The sequence below is a fragment of the Pleurodeles waltl genome, chromosome 2_1 (genome assembly GCF_031143425.1).
Source record: "Pleurodeles waltl isolate 20211129_DDA chromosome 2_1, aPleWal1.hap1.20221129, whole genome shotgun sequence".
Taxonomy (NCBI): Eukaryota; Metazoa; Chordata; class Amphibia; order Caudata; family Salamandridae; genus Pleurodeles; species Pleurodeles waltl.
The window spans coordinates 622,419,436-622,446,930 of NC_090438.1; the positions used below are offsets into that span (position 1 = coordinate 622,419,436).

Sequence of the window (27,495 nt, forward strand, 5' to 3'; positions counted from 1 at the left end):
TTGCTTGAAGATCGATTACAACCCTATACTGCAGAGCCCCATTCCAATATTTTGTCTCAGAAAATGATAACGGGCTACTTCGGGGTCAACCACGGAATTATGTCCAGGGCTTGTCAAGGACCCCAATGGTTAAGCCTAACACTTTAGCAGGGGAAGCGGAGTCCTTTGTCATTGCGACGAAAGTTAGTTCCACTAAAATATGCTCTGCCAAGTTGAGATTGATGAGTACACATCCCTTTTATATCCTTTGTGGTTATTATCAATGGTTAAATCAATTTAATTGATTCACTCACAAGAAGGGGCAGACTGGTTAGATTTTATATTACTATTTTAGAAAGGCCACTTTTAGAAAGTGAGCATTTCTCTGCACTTAAAATCCTGTGCCTTATAGCTTGTCTCCACTCCACATCTGGGCTTGGCTGGTTGACAGCTCCCTTGTGCATTTCACCCAGACAACCACAAACACAGGCTGCTCAGTCAAGCCTGCACACCTCTGCATACTGAATAGGTCTTCCTGGGCTGGACGGGTGGAGGGCCTGAAACTTACACTTCAAAGAGGACAGTGGCCTGCCCTCACACAATGGATCGCCAAACCCCCTACTGGGACCCTGGCAGACAGGGTAGTACTGAAAGGGGACCTTATGAACTTCAAAACCACTGTTTGAAGGCTCCACCACTTCCAAGGCACTTTTGGGTATATAAACTGGGTCCCTGACCCTCCCAACCTAGACACTTCCTAGGACAGACACTCTGAACCAGATCCTGCAACCTGCCAAGAGGAGCTGCCTGGCTGCCCAAAGGACTCACCTGGACTGCTTTGCTGTGAAGGGCTGCTGCCTTGCTGTCACCCTGCTGCCATGTTGGCCTCTGGCTCTGCTGAGAAGTACTCTCCAAGGGCTTGGATTGAGTTTGCCTCCTGTTTCCTGAAGTCTCGGGCCAAAAAGACTTCATCTCTGCAAAGTAATTCCTTGTGTAGTGAAAATCGTCGCACAGCCTGCTGGAATCGATGCTCAGCCTGGCTAGCGATGAAAGAATTGCTGCATCACCAAACCGGATATATGTAGCCCGGCTCCCCGAGTGGAGATCGACGCAGCGCCAGCGTTACGACCGGAACTTTGATGCACAGCCCACTGGATCTACGCACCACTGAGCTGGAACGACGCAACCCAACTTCCTGCAGGAGGAATCGACACAGCGTCTGTAGTGTGACAGAAATTCTGATGCATCACCCACCGGTTTAACGCAGCACCTGTGACTTCATTCTGCATGCCCAGGATTTCCATGCATCGTCCATGGGTGTCAAAAGGCCCTGCATCGCAAAGAGGATTCAAGCCTGTGTGCCACAATACGACACAAAGACGTTACCTCGTGGAAAAGAATCAACACATCGTCTGTGTGCACCCAGAAATCCGACGCACACCTTTAGTTTTCCACACATCTCCTCCTCTGCGGTCCCTGTGCATGTAATTTTGACTTATACCAGGTACTTTGTTCTTGCAAGAGACCCTTGTTGCTGTTTAAAGACTTCAGATTCTCCTTAGAATTACAAAAGTGATATTGCAACTTGTACTTAGCAAATCTTGATCGTTTTGACCTTAAATCATTCAGATCTTATATTTTTCTACGACCTGTGTGGTGTATTAATGTGGTGTTTTCACTGTGTTATTTCATGATTTATTGCACAAATACTTTACACATTTCCTTCTAAGTTAAGCCTGACTGCTCAGTGCCAAGCTACCAGAGGTTGGGCACAGGATGATTTGGATTGTGTGTGACTTACCCTGACTAGGATTGTGGTCCCTACTTGGACAAGGGTGTATACCTCTGCCTACTATAGACCCCATTTCTAACATTGGCCATCCTGGATCCTGAGGGCTTGACAGGAATACCTGGGGGAGTGGAGGCTGTTGAGTTACCACCTTTTGCCACTGTCTTGTTCATGTACCCCACCAACATTTAATACCCAGAGTATCTAAGTTGAAACACAGTCAATGTGTATTGTTGGACTAAACATCACAGCTACCAACGCCCATCACATGCTATATGTCCAAATGGTGCCTGTAAGTCTTCCAATATGCAAAAATAATCCCAGGACTCATGGTATGCCTCAACGTGTAAATGTATGCCCAAACCTAAATGCAGTCTGCATACAGATATGTACTGTCAACATTTTTTATAGTGTGTGTAGTAAACAGAGTGACCTAACAGCAACTCCCAGGAGGCACTGTTTCACTAACCCCAAACGCCAACCCAGTGGTCACTTGCCCAAATACCCTTGTTTGTGAATTCTCAAATAAAGTGTACTCACCTGGGAGAATACCATTTGTATAGTGTGTGTAGTAGAGGGAGTGACATGATTGCATCTCCCAGGAGGCACTGTTTCTGTAATTTCAGTAATGATCAGTGGTCACATGCCCCAATACCCCTTTTTGTTAGCCCACAAATGAAGTTTACCCACCGGGGATGATAGCATTTGTCAAGTGTTGGGAAGTAGAGATAGTGAGCGGACTGCAACTCCCAGGAGGCCCTGTTTCAGTAACTCGAAAACACCAGCCCAGTGGTCACTTGCCCCAATACATTTCTAACTGAACTCACAAATGAAGTTTACTCTCCAGGAGGGGAAAGCAGTTGTCAAGTATCGGGGAGTAGAGAGAGTGACCTAACTACATATCCCAGCAGGCCCTGTGTCTCTAATTTCAACCACCAGCACAGTGGTCACTTGCCCCAATACATCTGTTTGTTAACTCACAAAAGATGTGTATTCATTTGGGGGGTTAACATTTGTATAGTGTGTGTAGTACAGGGATTGACCTGACTGCAAATCCCAGCAGGCCCTGTTTCTCTAAATCCAGTCCTAACCCAGTCTTCTCATGTCAAAAGACCCCTGTTTGCCAACTCACAAATGAAGTTTACTCACCTGGGGTGAGAACAAATGTCAAGTATTAGGGAGTAGAGAGGGTGACCTGATGACCAATCCAGCAGATCCTGTTTTTTTTAACTCCAACCACCAGCCAGTGTTCAGTTGACCAAATACCCCTGTTTCTTAAGTCTATGTTGAAGTGTACTTACCTGGAAGGATACAATTAATTGAGTGTGTGCGGGAGAGGGAATGACCTGACTGCAACTCAGGAGGCCTTGTGTCTTTAACTCCAACCACCAGCCCAGTGGTCACCTACCCAAATGCACCTTTTTCTGAACTCAATTGAAGTGTACTTACCTGGCAGTGGTCAAGCACAGATCATGCTCAAAGCAGAACTGCGTCTGTCTACATAGCTCCATCAGGACCTGCTAACCCAAGATGAAACTATTGGACAGAATGATACCTTACCCAGTGTGTGCAAGTATTCATAAGGCCTCATGATGAGTTACTAGATTGGCAGCAGACACATTGACACAACACTGTGTACATGATGAATCTAGTCACAAATGCAATCTGGGTCTGCCTGCATAACACTCAACTGGGCCTCCAGATGTTCAAAGCCATACCTTGCTTAGTCACTGTGTTGGCCGCACTGGTGGCAAGTTGCTATTTTCATGCCAGCCTCCCAAGTACAACTGATCAGTGTATCGCAGCAGGAGCTTGAGTCTGAATGATTTGGTATGTTTCACACATGGCATGTCAATACATCCAATACCATGGTTACTTGCTACAATTGGATTAACTGCAATGTTACTTTCTACAAGGTCTCTGCTTACTGTAACTCTGAACCGCTGAAGGTAGATGTCACAAGACAACCAGTAACATTGTGCATTTTACATCAACAGGTGGATCTGCCACTGGACACACAGAGGCCACAGAACAGACTGCCACTACCCTCCTAGATGAAGCCATCATTGATGACAACACTCCTGGATGTGGAGGGCGGTTCTGTCCCATCTGGGAAACCTGGTCAGACGGCAACAGTGAGTCTCACTGGACCCACAAAGTCACCTTCCAGCTCTGTTGCCTCAACATCCCAAGCAACCATTCGCCCCCCAGATTGTGTCCCTCGCACAGTGTGTACCATCTCGTGCCCCCCAGTCCTGGATCCTGAGGTGCAGTGCCACACTTCGGACAATGAGGGTCCTGGATCAAGTTGGAGAGGGCACCCTCTGGCAAGGGCATAGGCCCCTGGGGGTAGGGTGTGTGGGAGGGATGCTGTGCACCAGCAGGGTGAGGCCACTGGGGCTGTTCTTGGCCCGGACACCATCAGCCACATCTTGGGGGGGTCTATCAGGTGTCCCAAGGCATGATGGACCAGGTGTTGACAGAATTCCAGGAAATCAAGCAGCTACAGAGGGACATGCATAGGGACATGTGGGAACAGATGGAGGCCCACAAATGCCAATATGGCCTCCCTAACAGGGTTGTTGAGTGAGATACACATCACCCTGATCAGGGCTCTTCAACACCAGTCTACCCTTTCCTTTGGCTCATCAACAGCAGGCTCATCAACATCAGTGCCAACCACTGGATGGGAGGCCCTGCCAAAGGAACAACGAGCCTCAGACACCCCCTTCTTTGTAGCAGCACATCCCCCCTCAGGCAAGCGGACATCCAGCAAAGAATCCAGGAGGTGTGGATGGCAAGACACTCACTATTGCCAGTAATAACCCTCTTCCTTAAGGACCTCCTTTGTGTGCTACACATTCACTCTATGGACTGATCCTGAACCACCTACCATCTCCAAAGGGAGGAGTACTCTGGACTTTGGACTTCCAATGGTCTGGCATCTACTCCAATGATTTCATTCACCATGACTGACCCCATCACATTTGAAATTGTTTTTATTCATGTAACGTATATTTTATGTTATTCATATGTGCACAATAAAACTACCCTTCACTCACTCATTGTATGCTGATTTTGATTTCATATTTAGCCACGTATATATGTCAGACCATGTGAACCATACAATGATTATCCAGGGTACTTGTTCAAGATGGGATATGTTGCATGTATACCGTGTCCATCTCAGGATTAGAACCCTCCCACACATACACATACATACAAGTGTCTGCTCAAACTAACAATTTATTACAGTGTTCAGCACATAGGCTGTCAATATGTCTGAACTATTAAAAATCAAGAATATTTGATTCAGACTGAGTAAATCAACATACTGACAGGTACAGACCCCCAGACCACAGAAGGAAGGGATTTGTCAGACACTGTCCTGTAGAATAGAAAATCATTGATGTGGTTGATATAAGCAGCTTGAGCCTTATCACATACCACACCATAGGAATTCAGCATCACACAATCCAAGATACAGACAGATGGCAGAACAAGTCCCTGATCAAAGGGCCATCATAATCAAATTAGCATGCATCTGGTAGTGTGACACAAACATATGGCAGTGTTGTGGCACAGGCACTGTGGCCTACAATGATGAAACACATGTACAGCTACATACATGTATTACAAAAAGAGTGTTTAGCCTATGTGAATGGAAAATGACTTGGTCTTAAGCTAGGACTGCATATTTCATGACCACATGATAACACACATGATGCATCAGGCCCACCACAACACAGAAAACAAGCGCAATGGGCACTTCTGAACCTCCACCCAAACAGTGTCCAAAACTGTCTTGGTAGAGGTCTCATACACCCAAAGTCTGCGACCTACATTACTTGGAACAATCCATGTCCACTTTGTATGTCAGAACAGCATCACATACCTGCCAATATCACAACCTTGAAATGCCCACATTATGATGTCATGGTGAAATACCTGTACAAAGACCAAAAAAAGAATATAGGCTTGAAACCATACATATGACACAAGTCACATAGCAAGCATTGGGAAAGCAAAGTACATTGCTAGAAAAATGACACAAACAAAGCAATATGATCAAGGTGGGAATGCACCAAAAGCTATCTTATCAAGCAGTCTTTGGCTGAATATTGCAGAGTATCAGCTCCCTGGCAGTTTACAAAACACCCAGCTCCACACATTCTCACAACTACAGTGCATTGTACAGTCACAGTGATGACATAACACCACATAATTACACACATGAGAAGTAGATGTGGATGAGATCTTCTCGCAAGTCAGCTCCTACCTCTTCAACACTGTCATCCTCACTTGGCATTTCAAGACTCCTTCCCTGGTGGCACTGCAGGCTCCCTATCCTCTGGGATGTGCAGAATATTCCTCCACAGGGCGATATTGTGGATCATGCCACGGTGATCTGACACACTTTACCGGGTGAGTAGAGGAGGGCTCCACCAGTCTGGTCCAGATGCCGAAAACTGTCCATCAGGAGCCCAAAAGACCACTCTACCATCAGCTGAGTTCTTCCATGACCCTCATTGAAGCAGACTTCCCTGGCGTAGTTGGATTCCTCAGCAGCGTCAACAACCAAGGATGGTTTGGGTATGTTGAGTCTCCTGTTAAGGAACGGCACATAAGTGCAACAATGAGTCACTCACTTCATGATTGTAGCACTTGACATTGCTCTTACACATTCAGGGCAGTCGTGACTTACCAACCAGCCAGCTCTCTCTGGGAGCAGTTGTATCATCAGCTGAGGTACGGTGCTGTTCTGCATTATGAAGGAATCATGGGCTGTCCCAGGATAACGGACACACATGTTTGAGATGTAGAGATCTGCCAAATACTACTTGCATGTTGATGCAATGGAAATTCTTTCTGTTACAATAGATTTCTTCAGTGGCCTTCGGTTGTACCAAGCCAAAATGTGTGCCATCACCGGCCCTTACCACATGTGAGAGATGGACAAATCCATACAAGCCAGCGTTCACATTGGCTAAATCCTCATGTTGGGGGAACCTGATATAGCTGTCAATGAGTTTCAACATTGCAGATAGGAAATACTTCAACACCAGACTCAACATAGGTTAGAACATACCAGCAGATAGGGCCACTGTATGTTGGAAGGACCCTGTGGCCAGGAAGTGCAATGCTGACTTAACATGTACATTGGGTGGTAAGTAGATTGGATTACTGATAGCTGCATGAGATCTGGCTCCAACTGATGGCATGTATCCACTATTGTTTGTCTATTCAGATGGCATAACTGTATGATGTGCCGTTCTTCCATGGTCTGAAGGCCTGGCAGTGGGCGGCAGACATAAGCTTGTTGCATCCTCCATCTCCCAGGGTACCTATGTGTGACAAGATATGATTTGTAACATTAGTTAGTGTAACATACATGAGGCATGCCAACAATATCATGTGACAGACCATTTCTGACTGGATAGACATGACACACTACAGAAGGGTCACGTGACCCCCATGGTTGTCCACACATGTGTTCACAACATGGATTCGGTGATACTATCTGCTACCTCAAAATGTGACTGTATTTTCTGATCGCCAAAAACTACCATCAGCGGTGACCTGGAGAGGCTTGTACATGAGGTCCTTCCTCAGTATGGACAGCTCTAAGGCTCACAGAGGAGCAGGTCAGTACCTCATGGGCACAATAGGCTCTGTTCAATACCATTGTTTCCCTCCTCACAGGGTACAGTGTGCCCTTGTATGCCAGTTGGACTTCTTGTGTGCCTGGCATCAATGGGATGTGCATAGTGCAGGTATTGGTGACCAGTACTGTTGTGTTCATTAAAATTTGTGCTGTGTGATGTTTTTTGAGGTCCTAGATCCTCCTAGTGTTGTATGCATATAACTAGGCAAGGAGACTTTACTGCCATACAATGACATTTCTTTCTTTATAATGGTTGTAAATGTTAGACAACATGTATGTGCAGGACAGCTTGAGCTGTGTATTCATCTTGTCTGAATCATTTGAGGATCTTGTAAGCAATGTGTATAGTGCTGTTGCGTAGGCTCTCATTATTCTAATGAGACTACTGGATTTGAGTGGCAGAATCGCCTGCGGTGTGGGAGACTGAGTCTTAACCCATTTCAGGTGACACTTGTTACCCAGTCCGGGTTTTGCTCCGGCTAACTAGCAGTGCCTCATCTCTACCCAAGAGTAGGAATGATTGTGCAGCTGAGTACATAACACAATTGACTTCCCAAGGAAATCGTGGTTACTTAGGTCTTATCCGTTTCTCTCAGTTACATTAGTTTCATATATACAAATGACAAACAGAGGCAGTATATGTTTCAATAAGGTTTTTTATGAAGTGACTGCATCTTAGACAATAAGGCATGTACTGCAATAACCAGGACAACAAAGCTTGACAGAATTAGAATTGTGACAAGGAGAGTAAGCATAGAAATAACACTACCATAATGTCACTAGAATCAAGTAGACGTATTCCTACCTAGGCTATATCAGAGCACAGCATGTTAAGCTCTAGCTCTGTCCTTCAGGTTCCCCTGGGAAGACATCATCCCCCATACCTGAGCAAAGGCCTGAAGTCTGCATAAGCAACTGTAGCGAAGCATTCAGCAATCAGCATACATTTGTGGTCCTCTGGCTGGAATCTCTCTCTAACTTGTAAGGGACAATGAAGTGTTTTTATAATAAAACAGCTGATGTTCTGAGAAAATGTCCCTACGTAAAGATATGTATTTTTCTATGAATACCAGAGACAAAACTTTACCATGTTCACCGGCAACCTATCTTACTGCCGCCTTAAAAGAAGCACAGAGTGAACAAGAATGTCTTGTTTAAAAACGTAGTGCTGGCCTAAGCAAGAACAGTTAGACAGAGAGAAATAAAACAAGACCGCAAATGTGGCTATTGTTAAAATAATAAACAAAGCTGAATAAAATATATCTAGGCTAAAGTGCAGAGCTGCAGGCCTAGTGTGCTAAAATAACGTGCATGGTGCTAAAACTAAAATGGCTACACAACAGTGCCACAGATCTTTCACCCCACAACTGGCCTGGCAAAACTTGTCTGGAAGGCATATCATGTCTCACTGTGCCCTTCAGGTTGCCAGACAAACCACAAGCATCATTGCAGATGACCACATGATGTACTGTCATGCATGGAAGTGATGGAAATGTGAGTGTCATGATGGTTCTGTATGTCCAGCCTGCAGAGACCAGGGCCTGTCAGTTGTATCTCCCAGTATGGGACATAGTCCAGGCTATGGGAGAGTCACTGTGGCTATGGTACTGTGGCACTGTGCCCACTCCCTGTACACCAGTAGGCTGACATTTACTATTCCAAGTACAATCTGTTTCTTTTTGAGGGAAGGCACTGGACACTAAAGACTTCAAATTTACAATGCCCACTTCAAAATGAAACATTTCACCTACCATATTACAAAATAGAAAATATTGCATACACAATCAGTACTCTACAAAACCTTATATAAATATTTATACTTTAAATTTTAAAATTAATATTTTAATTGCTATTTAATTAATTTATTGTTCAAAATATTTACTACCACACGTAAATGGTAAAAAATAAATACAAATCTAGATATAAAATGATCAATAATACTTTTAATAAATATTTTTAAATGTGTTTATATTTTCAATTTACTTCTAAATTGTAATGTAAAATTAAAATAGCTTGTTATAATTGTAAATATACCCTAAAAGTAATATAATATAATATGTTTAAACTAAAAATCATTCAAAAGCTACTACTTTATACAAAAATGTAAATGTTTTTAAACTTTTAGGATATTTCATTTTTTATTGAAAAACATTAAAATGTATCTTAATTAACATCAAATTAAAAACTATTAATTTGCATATCTCTAAGATTATCAACGTACAATTTAGAATTAAAACATATATTTAAAAAAATCTCACAACCCTTATCCTTTAAAGACCCAACATCTTGCTGCTAAAAAACGTTCAATAATTAATTATAAACACTAACACAATTTAAAAAACAAATTTAAACAATTTCATAAGTAGAGAAATGTTCATTGTAAAACACATATACAAAATTAATAAACTCATAAAATAAAAAAATACTATACATTACATACTAATTAACACAAGACAATGATAATATATACATAACAATATTTTCTACATTGATATTTCACTCAACAATATTAAAAATAGCTCTAAAAGCAATATTTTTATATTCCATATTCCAGTCTATGATATTTGTGAAGCTTCAATATTCTTAACACAATAATTTTTTAGAACAGTATTTGTCCCGTTATTTTGTTCAAACACCCAGTTATGTAATTTAATATATCATGAGTGATGTTATATTTGAGGCCATAAACAGTGCATGGTGGGAATGCAAGTTATAGTTAGATCAGGAAACTGTAACTGGTGAATGTCAGTGTTTTTTATTTTTTAAACATTAGTGTTTACCTTATTTTAAAAAATAAACTATAATGTCAATTTAACCTTTGTATTTTTCTGTGAATTTCTAGGGTTTTTAACATAAGCTTAATTTGTATTACCATTTCTGCTTATAATGTCACTTTAACCTTTGTTTTTTCAGTGAATTTCTGGGGCTTTTTGACATATGGTAAGATCTTATTACCATATCCAACTTTAATATTACATTAACCTTGTTGTTTTCAGTGAATTTCTAGAGGTTTTTAACCATATTCACCCAACATCCCCTCTCTTCACAGCCTTACACAGTGCATGGAGAGGGTTTGGGTGCAGGGGCTGGTCTGTTTTCAGGCCCTGCGCCCAACCCCACAGGTGGCTAACCCCTTCTGCGTACATCCTTCAACCCCCAGTGGGTGGCCAACTTCCATCTGTATGCAGTAGGGTGTTGGCCCAACCCCCTTCAGTCAGCCAATCTCCTGGGAGGGCCAATCCTCCATGAACCCCCATCCTACATTTTGTTCATTTATTTATTTGTTTTTAACAAAAACTTCTGGTACCACGTGGTACCAAAGGACAATTTTTTTTATCCTGCCGGGATCCCTAAGGATCCCCCAAGAGTGTCAGGAGGTCAGGGTGTCTGTCACCCTGCCACTTTATATCTTCTTTTTAAACTTCATAAGATCATAGGTACCAGGACACAGGAACTGAGTCCCAGTGTCCTGCAATATAGCAACAACATTTTTCTTGCAGTTGCTGCCAGTGAATCAGATCTTTTGGTCCCACAGTACCAGTACCGACAAGACAAACGGTAGAAAAAGCTTTTATTGTACTACGGGACTCCCATAGGACGAACCATTCCTTTATACATATTTTTAACCCTTTCATGACTCACCTGAGCATATCATTACTTGCAATGTTCTGTGAAATGGCTCAAAAGATTTCCATCAAATCATGGAAAGCAGGCTTTCCAAGCAAAGTTGTACCTTCATGATAAATTAGGTGTGATTCTGTTCAGCCATTTTTTTCTGTTTTGCTTCCTAAAGATTTCTATGGAAAATAACATGGGAAAATGATGTTTTGGGACCCCCTGTTTTTCTTGACAATCTGTTATCCCCTTTATGTGTGCTCCGTTTGTGACCCTCAAAAACAGGCCTTCACTTCCGTGGTGCATTTCATGCAACCCCAAGCACAGTGCAGATCCAAAGTAGCACCTAATAAGTCAAATCACTGCCAAACATATACATAAAATAGAAATAATCAAAAAGAAGCTGAGCACAAATTTCCAAAAGAGCATAGGTGACTAATTGGGGCTCTTTCTGTTGGGCTTTCCTGGTTTCTTACTTGGAAACATAAAAGTACTATACAATGCCATACATTAACATTGCTTCTTTGGATCATTATAGGGCACCTATTTCAGGTGATGAAGGCCTTTTTGGTGACTACTATGCCTTTCCTATTAGTTGTTTTTCTTTGGCAAACCTTAAAGTATCTTTACGTTTAAGAACAATAAAGTGGTCTTTTGAGAGGGAACTTTCCTTATTTCAGTCTGAATACACATATGTTTATACAAATGTTTTCTGTTTTTATAATTATATGAATAATTTTCGTTGTATTTATTGTGTGCCTTTTTTGGCCCTATGAAAAAAATAGAAGAGGCTGAAGCAGGAACATCAACAGCTCCACTTCTTTGGTTACTGCAACACCTTTGATGACTTCTGCTTCGTCAGTACCTCCACCACCACCTGCTGCATCTGTCCCTCAAGTAGCACCTTCTAATTCTTCTGCTCCATCAGCAGTGCCACTAACACCCAATACATATGTCCCTCCACCAGTATGTGCTCCTGGTACCTCTTTGCCACACATCTTTTCAGGAAGGAAGGATTGTCTCCTCGCCATATTGTCATTCTTGCGGGAGAGAGAAATATTACCATCTATCATGAGCTTGCATGGCTTTCCTCTGTTTTGTTGTTTTCCTGTTTCTCTGTGAGGCTGTTGTTTTAGTTGGTTATGTTGACCTTCTTAAAAAAAAAAAATTTAAAAAAAGGAAAAAAATGTCTCTTCAGAACTAATCAAATATCTCAAAAGATAATGCACTTCTACTATTATTAATCATATTTTCTCAGGTATCAGAATTGCTAAATTGTAATTAATATAGAGATAAAAGGTAAGTGTTTGGTAAGTTTTGATAGGCAAAGGAAGGAGTTTCCCAGCAAGATATAGGTGGGATGGAGATGTTCCAGAGCCTATGTTGGACAAGGAGTCGGGGTGTGGCATGTGCATTAATGTAAGAGGTATCCAGCAATGCCCGCTTCTAGCTGGTGCTGTTCTATGTATTGCACGGTGTATAACTCAGTGCAACTATGCTGCATATCCCAGGCGTGGAATGGGGGTGCAGATATTTTCATACTTGCTATGGAGCTGTATGCATGTAGAGGCATATTGAAGAGGGATAGTGGGATGCCTCTGGTCAGTTACACGCTTGCAGACACTGCCTGTTGAACTATTTCCACGTGCCATCTTAGGAAGATGCAGCACAAGCTGGTAATGCTGGGACTGGTCTTGGTGAAGTGGAGAGTAGCCATTCATTGGATGTCCCCTGTGGGGCCCTCTCAGAGTATGTGGACCAAGGATATTGTGGAGTGGGCACTAGTGGAGGAGAGACACATAAGGGAGGTCAGGACTGACCACAAGCGGAAAGAGGATTGTCAGACACGGGCTGCAATGATACATGCTCTAATATCTTGGACGAAGGGACTTACGCAACTGCTTGTACCGATTGGAACCCCTATAAGTGGTGATGGGGGGATCAGGTTGCTTGATAGATCCTTGTGGGCTGGCAGGGATGGTGATGGGCCTCCAAATTGAGGAACTGAATGAAACATTTGGGACTGCCTTTTTTCCATCACTAGTGAACTTATATTCACATGTGACTATTGTACATGTTTGAATTCTTTGATTGCCCTAATTGCCTATGCATGCTGGTTAGTTTTTTTCTGTGCTGAAATCATGGAAAAACAGTGTAAGTTTAACTTGTGCCTTATGGTGCTTCATATTAGACGGTGGGTTAATAATATACTATTACAGCGATATCTGATTGTATTTATTGAAAATAATAGAAACTCAGTCCATCATCTTCCTTTTTATGTGCTTTCAGACTACGATTTCTTTTACACTGCTATGTCATCATTTAGAACATTTACAGTTCCAGATGATCATATGGTAATAGTCCCCATAAACTTTTAATTTTTTAAGGACTTGACATAGTTCTTGTCATGTCTCAATATTTAATTTTGAATATTCCAGTTTGTTATCTTGCTCCACAGGTAAGAGTAGACAATTTAAGATTATTCATTTGATGTTATGTGCTGCTAAGCTAGTAAGAGCAGTAAGTACACAAGATAAATTAGAGCTATCAACTTTATGCACATAAGCAGTAATAAGCTTTTCCCTGTGCCTGCTGGTCCACATACATATTGTAAAGTAGGTTCAGAGGTGTCACATTCATATATTCCATTTTAACGTTAATGTTGATTACCATACTCTATAGATTCTTTTAGTTTTTTTTTTATTTCTAGTTGTTTCTGATTTAATTGACATCAGTTATCTAAATTATGTATGTCATTTTGGACTTGGTCCATTATATATATAATCTTATCAATCGCAACTACAGCTTCAGTATCTATAGTTGGTTATCCAAGTGGGTCAGCAGTCCCAGAGAGACAAGGCCTGCAGCTCTCTGTGACACTGCCTGCATCTCCGTGGGCAGGGAGACAGAGGAAACCTCTGCTCACAGTGAGGGGGAGCTGATTCACAGTTCTCTCTCACTCGAGCAGAGTGTTTGCTGTGACATGGCGGCAGCTTGGAAGCTGCTGCCAAACCACAGCAAACAGTTATGTCCTGCGGCGGGTCCTTCTTGAATTGCTTCAGTGATGCGGCCTGTCTGAGGTTCAGAGGGTGTGTATTCCATGTCCGGGCTGCCGGGTAGGAGAAGGATCTTCCACCTGCTGTGCTTTTCTTGATTCTGGGGATGGCAGCGAGCATGAGATGGGAGGATCAGAGTAGACTGGCTGGGGTGTAGAAGATCAGGCAGTGGTTGAGGTAGTTGGTCCGATGTTGTGAAGTGCCTTAAAGTTGTGAGTCAATAGCATGAAGGTGATGTGTTTGTCGACCGGGAGCCAGTGGAGGTCTTCGAGGTGGGTGGAGATGTGGTGGGGGATGTCCAGGATGAGTCTGGCTTGCTGCGTTCTGGATTCTCTGTAGTCTTTCTTGTAGCTTCTTTGTGATGCAGGTGTAGTGTGCATTGTCGTAGTCCAATTTGTTGCTGACCAGGGCGTGGGTGACCGTCCTTCTAGTCTCAGTGGGGATCCACTTGAGGATCTTTCAAAGGAGCCGCAAGGTGTGGAAGCAGGCAAAAGAGGCAGTGTTGACTGGACGGTTTTATGGAGAGCATGAGTCCAGGATGATGCACAGTTTGCCTGCGTGGTCGGTGGGGCCGATTCCTAGGATGACTGGCCACCAGAAGTCGTCCCAGGTGGAGAAGGTGAGCCAAGTACGAGGATCTCTGTCTTGTCTGAGTTGAGCTTGAGGCAAATGGCTTCCATCCAGGCTGCGACTGCTCTCATACAGTAGTGGAAATTTCTCTTGGCTGTTGATGGGTTGTCGGTCAGGGAAGGATCAGCTGGGTGTCATTGAAATAGGAGACAATGTTTAGTCCGTGTTGTCTGACAAACTTAGTGAGTGGGCCATGTAGATGTTGAAGAGGGTCAGCTTAGTGAGGATCTTTGGGGTACTCCACAGCATGTTTCTTTGGGCGCTGAAGTGTACGTTGGGAGTCTGACACTCTGGGTTCTTCCGGTCAGGAAGGATTGAACCCATTCCAGTGCTTTGCTGCAGATGCCACCGTCATGGAAGACTGTGCTGAACGCAGCAGAGATGTCAAGGAGGATGAGGAAGGCCATGTCTCCGTGGTCCAGTATGGTGTGGATGTCGTCAGTGGTGCGACGAGGGCTGTCTCGGTACTGTGGTTGCTCCTGAATCCATATTGTGAGGGGTCCAGAATGTGGTTTGATTCAAGAAACTCAGTTGCATGTTGATGGCCTTTTCTGTCGCTGTGGCTGGGAATCGAAGCAGCGAAATGCATCTGTTGTTTTTCATTTCCCTTGGGTCGGCGGAGGGTTTCTTCAGGAGCGTGTTGATTTCTGTGTGTTTCCAGTTGAATGGAAAGGTGGCAGTTTCGATGGAGCCATTGATAGTCTGGCAGAGGTCTGGTGCGATGGTGCCACTGGCCAGGTTGAAGAGGTCCGGGGTGCCCCTGAATGGATGGAGTTCATGAGTTTCTGTGTGTCTTCTGTGGAGATAGGGGCCCAGGGGCTTAGAGTATGCTGCGTGAGGTATTTGGTGATGCTGGTGGGCAGTAGAGGTGGGTTTGGTTCTTGAATCCTTTGTATATGTTCTGGATTTTGTGGTGAATTAAGGTGGTGAGGTTGTTGAAAAGGTCTTGAGGGGGGGGATGTCTGAGGTGTCTGATCTGAGGTTCGTGAATTCCTTGACTATGGTGAATAGCTGTTTGGTGCTGATATGTTTTTGAATGGTAGCTTTCTTGGTTCTGATGCGCTGGGGGTGCGTGGTGACTGCGTCTTTATAGGCTGTACAATCTGCAGTTGCTTTGCTGTTCGTCCATTTTTCTTCCAGTCATCTGCTGTTGCGTTTGGAATCTTGGAGTTCTTTCGTGAACCAGTACGGTTTCCTATGGTGCTGGTTTCAGGTGGATTTGCTGAGAGGGGCTATGGTGTTGGCGCATTCTGTAATCCGGTGGTGCAGGTTGCATGCTGAGTCATTCGTGCTTGTGGCATCTGGTGGTGGGGGAGTGACTAAGGGCTTCGGTGAGCTGGATTTGGTGACTTTGCTCCAGTTTCTGCTTTGGGGGTGATGGCATGCGGGGTGCGGGCCTTTGTAAAGGTGAAGTAGATACATTGGTTGTAGGTCCAAAGGAGTTCAGAGGTGTGCGAGATGGTGATGTTGTTTCCTGCCGAGAAGACGGGGTCGAGGGTGTGGCCTGCTGAGTGGGTGGGAAGGTTGAGAAGTTGCTTGAGACAGAGGGTGCCGAGGTTTTCCAGGAAGGATGAAATGTTGGGGTTGTTGCTGTTTTCAAGGTGGAAGTTGAGATCGCTTAGTAGGATATAGTCGATGGAGGCGAGTTCTTGGGTGGTGATGAGGTTGGTGAAGTTTTGCTGAATAGGGGCCATGGTCCGGGTGGTCCGGGTCCGGATGCAGACCAGCGTGCCACAAAGGGAGGTGTTCGGGTTGATCTGTATTTGGAAGTGCAGGTGTTTGGTGGTGGTTGGCTGGTTCAGCATCTCAATGGTGGTTGAGAGGTGGATAATTAAGAAGTGTGCGAGCCCATGCTTCGTTTTTATAAAATTTTAGTTGGATCTGTGCATCTGCCACGAATCACAACAAAAATTAAAAAACAAAATGTTTTTTACTCTTGGGAGGAGTCCCTCTGGGGCCCCAACACCAGAAATAAGGGATCAGGGCGACTTTACCTGCCCCCCCCCCTTTTTTTTTTTTTTCCGAGTACCAAGATGGCTGCTAACACTTCCTTGTTGAATTGTTGGGAACCAATCAGATCTCAGCACAAGATTGGGAGCCTTGTAGTCCCTATGTACACAAATTTGGATCTTTACGGTAACTGTAACTTGCGCCCCTGTCATGCACAGCTTTTACTTAAATAATTTGACTTCTTATGTTTCATTGATATTTTTATCAATGTTATAAAAGTTGTCATGAGTGCTGTAATATCTGCTGTGATTAGCAGTGCATGGCTAGGGAACGAGTTATAGTTACATTAGGGCACGAGTTATAGTTGCTTGAAATAAGTCTTACTATAATGGTTACATTCCTATGGGGCTGTGTGAGTAAATTCAGAACCTAACTATATCGCCCTGTAAACTTAGTTTTTTTAAGTGAATTTCTATTTTTTTAAAATTCTATTTCCTAACTATAAAGTCCCTGCACACTTTGTTTTTTTTCCAATGAATTCCTTTTTTTAACGTAAAGTAATTTTAATTACTATATGTTAGTCTGACCACTGCCACACATGGCCTTTGGCTGTGCACAGCCTGGGTTGGCTGCAGGGCCTGCAGCCATCCCTTTATAACCACCCAACCCAACTCCACACCGCGCACAGCCTTTGGACGTGTGCTTTGGGGGTTGGCTGTAGGGCCTGTCTCTCTGGGCGTGAGACTATGTATTTGGGTGTGCAAGTAGGTGTGACAGTGTCTGGGTGTGAGAGTGGGTGTGAAAGGGTCTATGTCATTGTGAGAGTGGGTGTGAGAGTGTTTGTCTTGGTATGAGAGTAGGTGTGAGAGTGGGTGTGAGAGTGTCTCTGTGAGTGGGTGCATGAGTCTGTGAGTGTATGTGTTAGATTCTGAGTGGGTCTGTGAGTGGATGTGTGAATGTCTGAATGGGTCTGTGTGTAGGTGTGTGAGTGTCTTGAGTAGGTCTGTGAGTGAGTGCATGAGTCTGAATGTGTCTGTGAGTGAGTGTATGAGTTTCTGAGTGGGTCTTTGAGTGAGTACAAGAGTCCTTGAGTGGGTCTGTTAGTAGGTGCGTGAGCCTGAGGGGGTCTGTGAGTGTCTGTGTGGGTGTATCAGTAGCAGCATGAATGACTCTGCTACAAAGGAAACACACCTGCCCGTTTATCCAAGAAGAGTCCTCAGTTTTGCACAAAATGTCTACGCAACTGAAGTACTTTCTACTGTTTATTTAGTAAGTGCTACCTCATTGGGTAAATGTCCAGTGTGTATTCTGCTCCACAGCTGGGTAATGGACCACAAGTAAATGTCTCCAGGTGACCTCGTGTGCGTTTAGCAATGTGATTGTTCCACGTGCGTCTTACTCCAGAATTCTGTGATAGCATGAATCCTGTTATAGAGAGAGAGGTCGCCAATGATGAAGCATGACACAAATATGTGTGTGAGGCTTACTCTTTCATAAGGAGAAACTTCCCTTGTGTTCATGCTGGACAGCAAGTGCGTTATTCCCAAGTCGGGTTATTAGCCTGCTAACCCCTTAGGAGCAAAAGTCTGTATGAATTTCTACCACCATACCTTTTGTGTTAAGGGTGTCTGAGCTGGGAGGAAGTATGGTGGTTCAGTAACCTCCCCATCTCTTGTAAGGGCTGAACAACACATTCCCCGTATCTGTCCTCTAGAGCTAAAAAAAAATACAGTTTTTATATTGTACAAATTAAACTATAGGTTATTGTGTATCATGAAAATTAGAGGACTACTGTGTAGTAACTGAAAAACACAGTCTGTTTTCTTTACTTAGCTACTTTCAATAAACAATTTATAGTTTTAGGAGAGGCTAATGTACTATGTTTTCTGTGTTCTTTGTTTTTAGCATCTCCTTGTTAAAGAGCCACTGCATAAATGTACAGTGCTGTTTCCCATAGGAGACCGCAGAAGAGTAAAAAGCATAACGTGCTGGGGTTATTCAATTATCCACACTCGTAGTTTCCCCAAAGATGTTAGGATATGAGTTTCAAAGCCCCTCTGCGCTATAAATTCGAAAGCAAACACTGGATTCTTTTCACTCATAAATATAGGTTATGTCGTATAAGTGACTGTCATAATTGCAATATCTGGCATCCCAGCAAGCCAGTGCTGGATTTATGCGTTTTAAAGCTCTTTTTATGCCCTGGCTGACACTCCTCGGTTTGACCCCTTTCTTTTCACGTATATTTGCATGACCTCTGATTTAAATCACCAGTACTCCCTAACGTTCACGCTGTCTCCTCTGCTGGAGACTCCAAGGGCTGAATTACAAAAACCGCACAGGATGGTACTAATTTGGGTCAGCCCTAAATTATGCTGGGTCATGGTTTGCCCTTCTTGCACTCAAAACTAACCCCTGTATAATTTAGTACATGTTTTACACTATGTTAGGATTGTGACATCATCTGCAGGCGCTAACATTCTTTCGTTGTTTATTTCATAAATAGTGTAATGCAAACTAATAACTATTGCCCGCACTGTGAATCTTTTAACAATTTGGAACGAAACGTTGTAGTTTAGGAAAACATTGTGTTTATAATCTGTGCTGAAAATTAAGAGCAGATACTAGTATGAGGGTTCATAAGTGGACAAATCGCCTCTGGAACAAATTAGAATAAGTAAAAAAATACAAAATGAACCACCTGGCATGATTCATGTAATCTTGCCCATGTACTTGAAACAAGAGGAAGAAAAGTGATGTTGTGCATTTTGCATCATTGCACTACTCTTTAGTTTATTTGGACCATTTTGATACTGAAGAATTTACATACAATTTGCATATTATAATATATGGATGTAAAAAAGCTACTATATGGAGAAGTTCTGTGCAACATTATTTACAGTGTTGTTTCCCACATACAATTCTCCTGGTATGCTGTAGTTATGGTTGAGTTTCACTTACCACTGAAAATACCTCTTTAGATTTGCAGATCACTTATGGGCCAAATCTGCACAAAATTAGCGCGTTCTCCTAAATTTAATAAATCACGTTTTCTACCGGTCTGTCCAGGTGGGAAAAAAGTTAAAGGGTGCAAGCGGAAATTAATGTTTTTCAATTTAGGTCGAGAAGGAGCACATAGCAAAGATGAGTGAAAGGAATTATATCCAATTTGGCATACAACTAAAAGTTTACTTAGACTAGCCCCTACATGTGGTTCGGTGTGAAAACTTTCAATAGTTTTTGAAATATTTATATCACATAAATATGTTTTTAAATGTGTGGAGCTGAACAGGAAGCCGTAAAGTTAAATATAGGCCGACAGTTGAAAGGCCTTTTTTTGATGTGCCTTTAATTTTATCACCATTTGACAATCTTGCAGGAACTATGGAAGACACAACTTTCTCTTGGTATTTTAATTATCATGCAATTCCGTCAAGTGGTTGGGAAATTTAAGGAGTGTTAGAAAAGCGTTTATTTGCTAATAATTTGGAACCATATTAATAACCTGCATGGAATTTGTCACACAGTTACCACATTGAATCCAGTGCTGGTCTCTCACGTCTCGTGCTTGGACAGGTGGTTACAAAGTATGAACAAACATTCACTTACTTTCCAGTTGTATTAAGGTATTCAAAAAAGAATGTATAGATATATGAGATTACACATAGTTTCAGTATGGATAGCAAGGGAGTTGATTCCGAATTACACCGGTCACATATCCATTTGTTTTTCTATTTCAGCAAAAGCCTGTTTCATATTTGGAACAAAGAGTTGGATATGTAGGGATATTTAGGAGGTATATCATTTCACTATTGTAGTTAGGTGCTAAATGTTTAATGCCACTAAAACCCTTCATATTTGCTTTTAGTTATCCATTCCAATCTGTACAAGATGCCTTTCCTGCAAATATCCAGCTGACCAGTGGCAACTAGACCCAGAATGAACCCTGCTGTTAGCCTCTGTCTGATACCCTGTGAGTCTCTAAATCCCTACCCTGACGTACTGGGGCATTAGATGGGTGCTCTTGTAGTGAATTGGGACTTAAAGGACAGAGGTCCTGATTTAGATTTTAGCTGACGGGCTTCTCCGTCACAATGGTGACAGACATTCCCATCCTCCAAAATATAAATCCTATTATTTCAAAGGGGATTTATATTTCGGCAAATAGGATATCCATCATCGTTATGACGGAGTAATCCTGTTGTCAAAATATAAAGACCGGCCCTAATTCAGAAGACCAGGAATAACCCAGGAATAACCTGGTTGGTGTATCTGACCCAAGCTCCATCACAGCTAGCCTTAAACTGTGCCCAGGTCCTAGTGTACTGCAACTACTGACTATAATTGGCACATTGTTCTTCTTGGCGCTATTGCTACATTAAAAAAACAAATCATATATCTGATTCCACTCATTAGATATTTGTCATTTGTTTATTACATTTTACTCTATTTTCTAATTCAGTTTGAGATTTATATTATTTGGCATTTCGACTTTATAACTGGTTTGGTAGTGCATAAATACTTTTAAAATTTCTCTAAGTTAAACCTTTCTACTCTGTTCCACAGCTACCACCTGGTTGACCTCAGATTCATTTTGTTACAAGGGTTGTGATTGTACTTTGGGGAGGGTCATCACCTACCCCAAATAATAATTCTATTTATTACAATAGTAATTAAAGGTAAACTTTTATAGGACTCATAACGATCACAATGAGTGCTCCTATGGAGTGATCCTAGGAATACCCAGTATAGATTTCACCTCCTTAAATGATGTTCAGTATTCCTTATGGACCCAGAATACAAATCCGGTGCAAACACCCAGGTCTGATGTTTTTCACCTGAGAGAGGACTAAGTTGTACCAGTGGATGAAATACTGTGCAAAAACATTCTAAAACTGGTGTGGAAACAAAACAAAAACTTGTAACAAAGTTTTCGTTGCTTACGGGGATGGTAATTGAGAAGGGTGGGGTTATTGGGCCATTTTCCTGCCCACTTATAGTGGCCACTTTTGTGGAAATGTTCACATGATCAGATGTGGATTATCACATATAACTTTTTTCCACTTCATTTCTTATCGGGAAAACATATTTCCTATGTTTGGGCTACTAAGTGGGAGTTCCGTCCCCTGTTCCTACCCTGCAGTGCACTGACTTCTGTTTTTTGCAGGAGCAAATTTGTGTGCATTTTAAGGGCTAGAAACCTCCTGCAAGGAATATGTAAGCCTCTAAAAATATATGAGTGTACTGTGTTCAACTACTCTCGCATGTTGCCCTTCCCAGAAGCTCCTATATTCTCACGCCTCCTTTGGCATTTAGGAATGAGGAAATTGCACACACTAAAGGATTTCCCATTTCTAGCCCTGCCCCCTTGATATACCGCCGTAAACAATTGTTGTCCAGAGATTTTCATTTTTGATTTGTGTTTTTGTATCATTAGCGAAGTATTTTAGCTTTGGTAGACATTGCTAATCCGGCTTGATTTTTTCTGGACAACAGTTTGAAAACTTTTTTAAATGGTGGATGTGTTGCAGTGATGATGTAATATTTCAGGAAGCATGAGATATATACTTCATTTTGGTGTCTTATACAGACAGAAAGTAACTCATCAGATCAATCCTTCTACTATTTTTCAAACTGAGGGCTCTATAATGATGCGTTTAAGCCATCATATTGGTAATTTATGTTAATATTGTTTTTGTTTCAGGTTTCCCATTGATTCAAATTTGTAAACATGAGTGAAGCACGTGTTATCGGAGGATCTTTACCTGCTGACAGGGTGTTGCTAACTACAAAATCTGAGGACTCCTTCAACAAAGACGAATGTGTCATATGCCAAACTAATCTGAAAGAAAATCTAACATCAACTGTGGCTGGACAGAAGAGAGTTCTAGGTGCTGCAGAATTCCGGCAAGATGAAGTTCACAAAAGATTGAAACTGGTGGGTGAAGAGGATCAAATATTTTGTCATTTTAACAACAAGTGCTACAAGTCATATACTATGGAAAAAGCCTGGAAAAAATAGTAAAAAAATAGCAAAAACCAGTGAACCACAACAAGAATCAGGGTCTTCTGAGAAGGTGACTACAACCAAACCCAATGCCCATCCACTTAGAAGATTGATGGCTACCCCTCGTCCACCTCCAACAACTGATCAGAAAGCAGAGGATTTTAAGTGTGCTACCTGTGGTTTAGCCAGCTCAAGGGCCAAAGGGACTGACAAAAGAACAAAGTAAAAAGTATGTGAATCTCAAAGGGCAAACATGTTTTTATCTGTAGCTAGTTTCTTCCAAAATTAAGTTTTCAGCTGAGTAGCTGATCTAAACAGTGAGGTGAAAGTATTTGCAGCGGATTTGGATGCCCAACCGAACTGCATGCGTGCATGCATTTGAAAATATGAATGTACAATGAGCTACCAGCAGCAGCATAACCGACAGCCTTCAGTTAAGTTTGCACTCTTTAAAATAGCAAATTACGTTTTAAAGCCACTCTTGAGTGCGGGCTACGGGTTCACACTCAATGAGATCAGAGAAATGAAAATCAAAATTGATGAAACTGTATTGATTCATAATAATGAAATTAAGCTTTTTCTGGTGAGAATGTACAATGACAGAATTTGTTTTTGTCAGTCTAACAAAAAGAATGAGCGGCTTGTGGTGTTCTCAGCTGATTTGACTCCTGAAGTTCTTGCTGCCAAAATAAGATCACAGGATGCAGTAAAATCAGCAGGAACCATTTCAAGAAATGTCCTAAAATATTTAGATTTCAGACTTTATGACAAATGTTTTGATGCCCCAGAGCTCCCTAAATCATGGGAGTCAACAAGAATGCCTGATGTTATCTTAACAATTTTTACATCAGTGTTTAATATCAGCAAAGCAAAACTGTTGCAAACTAAAGTTCTTGAGTTTGGAGCAGAAGCCGACAATATTGATGATGGCTTTGAAGATATAAGTGAAGAAGTGGAAGACAATCCCTTGAACCGAAAGGCTCATGCTGTGCAAATGTACTGTCTTCTCCAAATAATGTTTTATGAATTACATCACAGCAAAAACAAACCTTCGCTACACATGATGACTGCCCACACAATCTATGACAAGTGAAAAAGTAGAGAGCTAATCACTTCAATGAATATGATTGTTGTATCAACAAGTTATAATGACATAGTACAGAGCAAGAACTTGTTAGCAGCTCATGCTGTAAAATCTTGTGAATCCAACAGCATACCACTTCCAAGTCACTTTACCAGGAAAGGATTTACAATTGCTGCTCTTGATAATTTCAATTTTGAAGACATCTCTTCTTTGTCTGGAACATCCAGCACACATGATATTGCCATGGTGCTTTTTCAAGACTGTACTAATGAAGTAGCTGCAAACTTATAACCCAACTGCCTTGACAACGTGTGCAAAATCACAACAAGCCATCAACGTATCCCAGTCTACTAGAAAGTTTCAAAGTGGCCGAGGACATGGATCTTCTTCTACCTGATGCTCCGGTCTGCAAAGCTGATTTAACTGAATTTATCATATTGCTTAGTCAGTGAAGACTGAAGTATAAAGAAAAGCCACTTCCTTGATGAGCTGGAATTTATGCTCTGATTTCCCAGAATACTTTCCCACTGAAGAAGGTAGGGTTTTTGCCAGTAATACCATCTCCAATCACAAACTACGTAGCAGTTTACACAGCTTAAAAACTTTCCAAAATGTGCGTGCTCAGTTTGTAGACCAGCCTATCCTGCCAATTTTCTGTGATGAAGGTGTTTTCTATTTTGTAGCTGACATTTTTATGAGCAATCCAGTAGAATTTGATGATCTTTATCCAATGATGGGCGTTTTCACATGGCAAAAGTTGTGTTGCAGTGTGCAGGAATTTATCTCAGTGGATGTGGCATAGACGATGCACTTACTGAGTCTGAAATCTTTGGAAGCAAAACTGTCCACTCAGTATTGAACGGAACTCATTATGTTTGCTTGTTACAAGGTATGCTCATCATATCTGAAGCTATAGAAACATAGCATTTGAATGCTTTCTGGAACAAGAATGACAAATTAGGGTGTGCATATCTTATCTCAGAAGTGAACAAGGCACAGGGTGCACTTTATTCAAAGACATAATGCAAAGCCACCCCCCTCCCTCCCAGAATCCTCTCCTATCCTCCCCCTCTCTCTCCTGCCCCCGCATATATCCACACCCACATGCACACACACATGCACACATACATACACGGATACCCTCATCCACCCACGCATGCACCCCTTCATACCCACACACCGCAACACACACACTAACATACATTGTCGCACACACATCATCACAACACACAACATACACATACACTCACATTCAGGCATTCACGCACTCAGTCAACGCCACTCACACCCTCATGCACGCATTCATAAACAGACACCCCCCACACACAATACCCCCACACATGCACACAACACCCCCACCCGCTCTCCTGTCAGAGAGCTTGACTTACCTGCTTGCCCGGGGCCCTCCAGCTGGAGACGGGACGCGGCGCTGCTGTCAGCAGCAGCGTCCGCCAGCAGAACACCGCCAGGCCATATCATTGCTCATGATACGGTAGGTTGTGTTTTGCTGGCGTGGTGCTGCTGCTGACAGCAGCGCCACCTTACCGTCGGCGCCATGACCGTCGGTGGTATTTCGCCAGCCTTCTGGCGGAATTCTGGAGAGGGTCATAATGCGGGTGGGCGGCTGGTAGCCACGGCAACGGTATGTAGGCAGCAGGTGTAGCCAATGTCTTAATGAGGGCCATTATGTGGTAAAAGAGAGAGAGGGTAGTTTCAATGCTGTGGCTCCAGATATGAAACTGAAGATGATCCAGTTTCAATGATGTGGCTCCAGATATGAAACTGAAAATTATCCAGAGATCACAGAAATGCATTGTTGGTCAGACACGTAATAGTGAATATGTTGCTCAATGACAGTTCTTTCTTTTGGCAATGTTTTCAGAGAGATGAGAAATTCAAAATTAATGGGATAGCGTGAAACTGTTTCTCACCACAAACGTGTGGGAAAGAGAGGATGACATTTTAAAAAACATGTTGACAGCCTTCTTCATTTCATGCATCAGCAAGGAAACCCCTTTGAAGTGAATGAGCCTGTGCAACTACACTACTTTGTGACCAAACAATATGTTAATAATGATATAAATACATGTCTACAGATGACAAAATATATGCAGAACTGAAGCAGAAGTTATTTGTAGTGAAAGAGAAAAAGCTGTTTGTCATAATCACTAAAGCTAAACTTCCACGCTTTAAGTGCCATAGTAAGAGTTTCATCTAACCAGCCACTACAATACAGGTTACAAAAAACACATTTCGTAAGCACAAAGAGAGATGGATGTAGCAAAAGAAAGGGGTAAACTTATCAAGAACATTCTGTTGCATAATCTTCTTCCAACAAATGCATTATTTGATGGAGATGCTGCAACCAAACTGGTGAAGCACAAACTCATACAAGAACTAATAAACAAAAAACCTTTCACCTGAAACATTTCAGCTTGAAAAGGTGTCCTCATTGAAAACTGTTGTTGTGGTGGACTATATGTCATAATTGCGAATGGTCAAGATTTCATCCATGCAAAAATTTGGAGAGATAGTTCATACTGTTCGACAGATATCAAAGTCAGTGTGCACCATGCAAGAACTGCACTTTGTATTTGACAGTTATCTTGAACTACCTGTCAAAGAATGTGAGCGAATCAGACAAATGTCTACAAGTGGAACAATTGCTCTTCCCTGTGTCAAAAATTTGACACCTATACCTGTGCAACTTGATAAATTCAGGTCATTAACATCGAACAAGATTAACTTGGAGATGTTAAGTCACCAAAACATTGCTGATGCTTCAGTGAACACTGACTTTTCAATTATTGCAAGTGAAATAATTGTCAATGAGGAGTTGGTGCCTGCAGACACATATTCTAATGGTGTGGCCACATTGGTCAAGAACTTAACAGAAAATTGGAGGAAGCTGACCTTTATGTTGTGCCACATGTTGAGTGGGCTGTTCAAAATGGTTCCAATTCAGTAATTGTACTGTCAAATGACATAAATGTTATTATTGTGCTACTTAGATTTGTTGCAATGTTCATAAGTCAAGGATTGCCAGAGTTATGGATACGTTATGGAACAGGCGAGAAAATACACTTAATCCTGCTTCATATTCTGTACAAGAAACTTGGCCCAGAGATGCCCGGTGTTCTTATCAAGGCACATATTCTCATGGGTGATGACAGTATAAGCGAAATTGGAAGCTTTAACTGTTGAACCTGAGAAGTTTCTAAAAGGATTTGCTGAGACAGAAGAAGAATGTGACTTTAAAGACATAGAAAAACACTTTGTGCATGTGTGGAAAACGTATTCTGACTGTCACACATTTGACATTCTTCGGTACAGTGAGTTCAAGAGATCAGTCCAGCTAAGTGACCTTCCACCAACGTCATATTATGTGCATGGACACATTAAAAGAGCATTCTACTTGATCAGATGATGTGTAAATGTTTTGGACCATACAGATGTAGAGAAAGATCTGTGTGAATTTGGTTGTGAAGTTATTGATGGGGTGCTAAAATCTACAAAATTTCTAAAGCTTCTACCCACAGAACTTACACGTACTTGTATGCTACAAAAAGATGTCCCTGTCGATATGCTCTTCTCAAATGTTTAACATTCTGCAAATGTACCATGAGCGATTGCCAAAAAAAAGGTGTACTATGAAAATGTGTCTAAAACAGGAGTAATAAACATTATTTTTTTCATATTAACATCATAAACATTGTGTGG

The 27,495-nt window shown here is 42.1% G+C and overlaps 1 protein-coding gene across 2 annotated transcripts in view; it reads left to right on the forward strand.

Annotated features, from left to right (window-relative positions):
* The window catches only part of SUGCT (succinyl-CoA:glutarate-CoA transferase), a 2,876,649-nt gene that overhangs the window by 1,814,695 nt on the left and 1,034,459 nt on the right, over nt 1-27,495 (forward strand). The window contains exon 13 of one of the 2 annotated variants that reach the window (XM_069215917.1): nt 3,766-4,811. The exons of the other annotated variant lie outside the window; for it this stretch is intronic. Coding sequence (XP_069072018.1) covers nt 3,766-3,822 — 57 coding nt within the window. The 3' untranslated portion in view covers nt 3,823-4,811. Of the gene's footprint in view, nt 1-3,765; nt 4,812-27,495 lie in introns of those variants that run through there. 2 annotated transcript variants of the gene reach the window in all.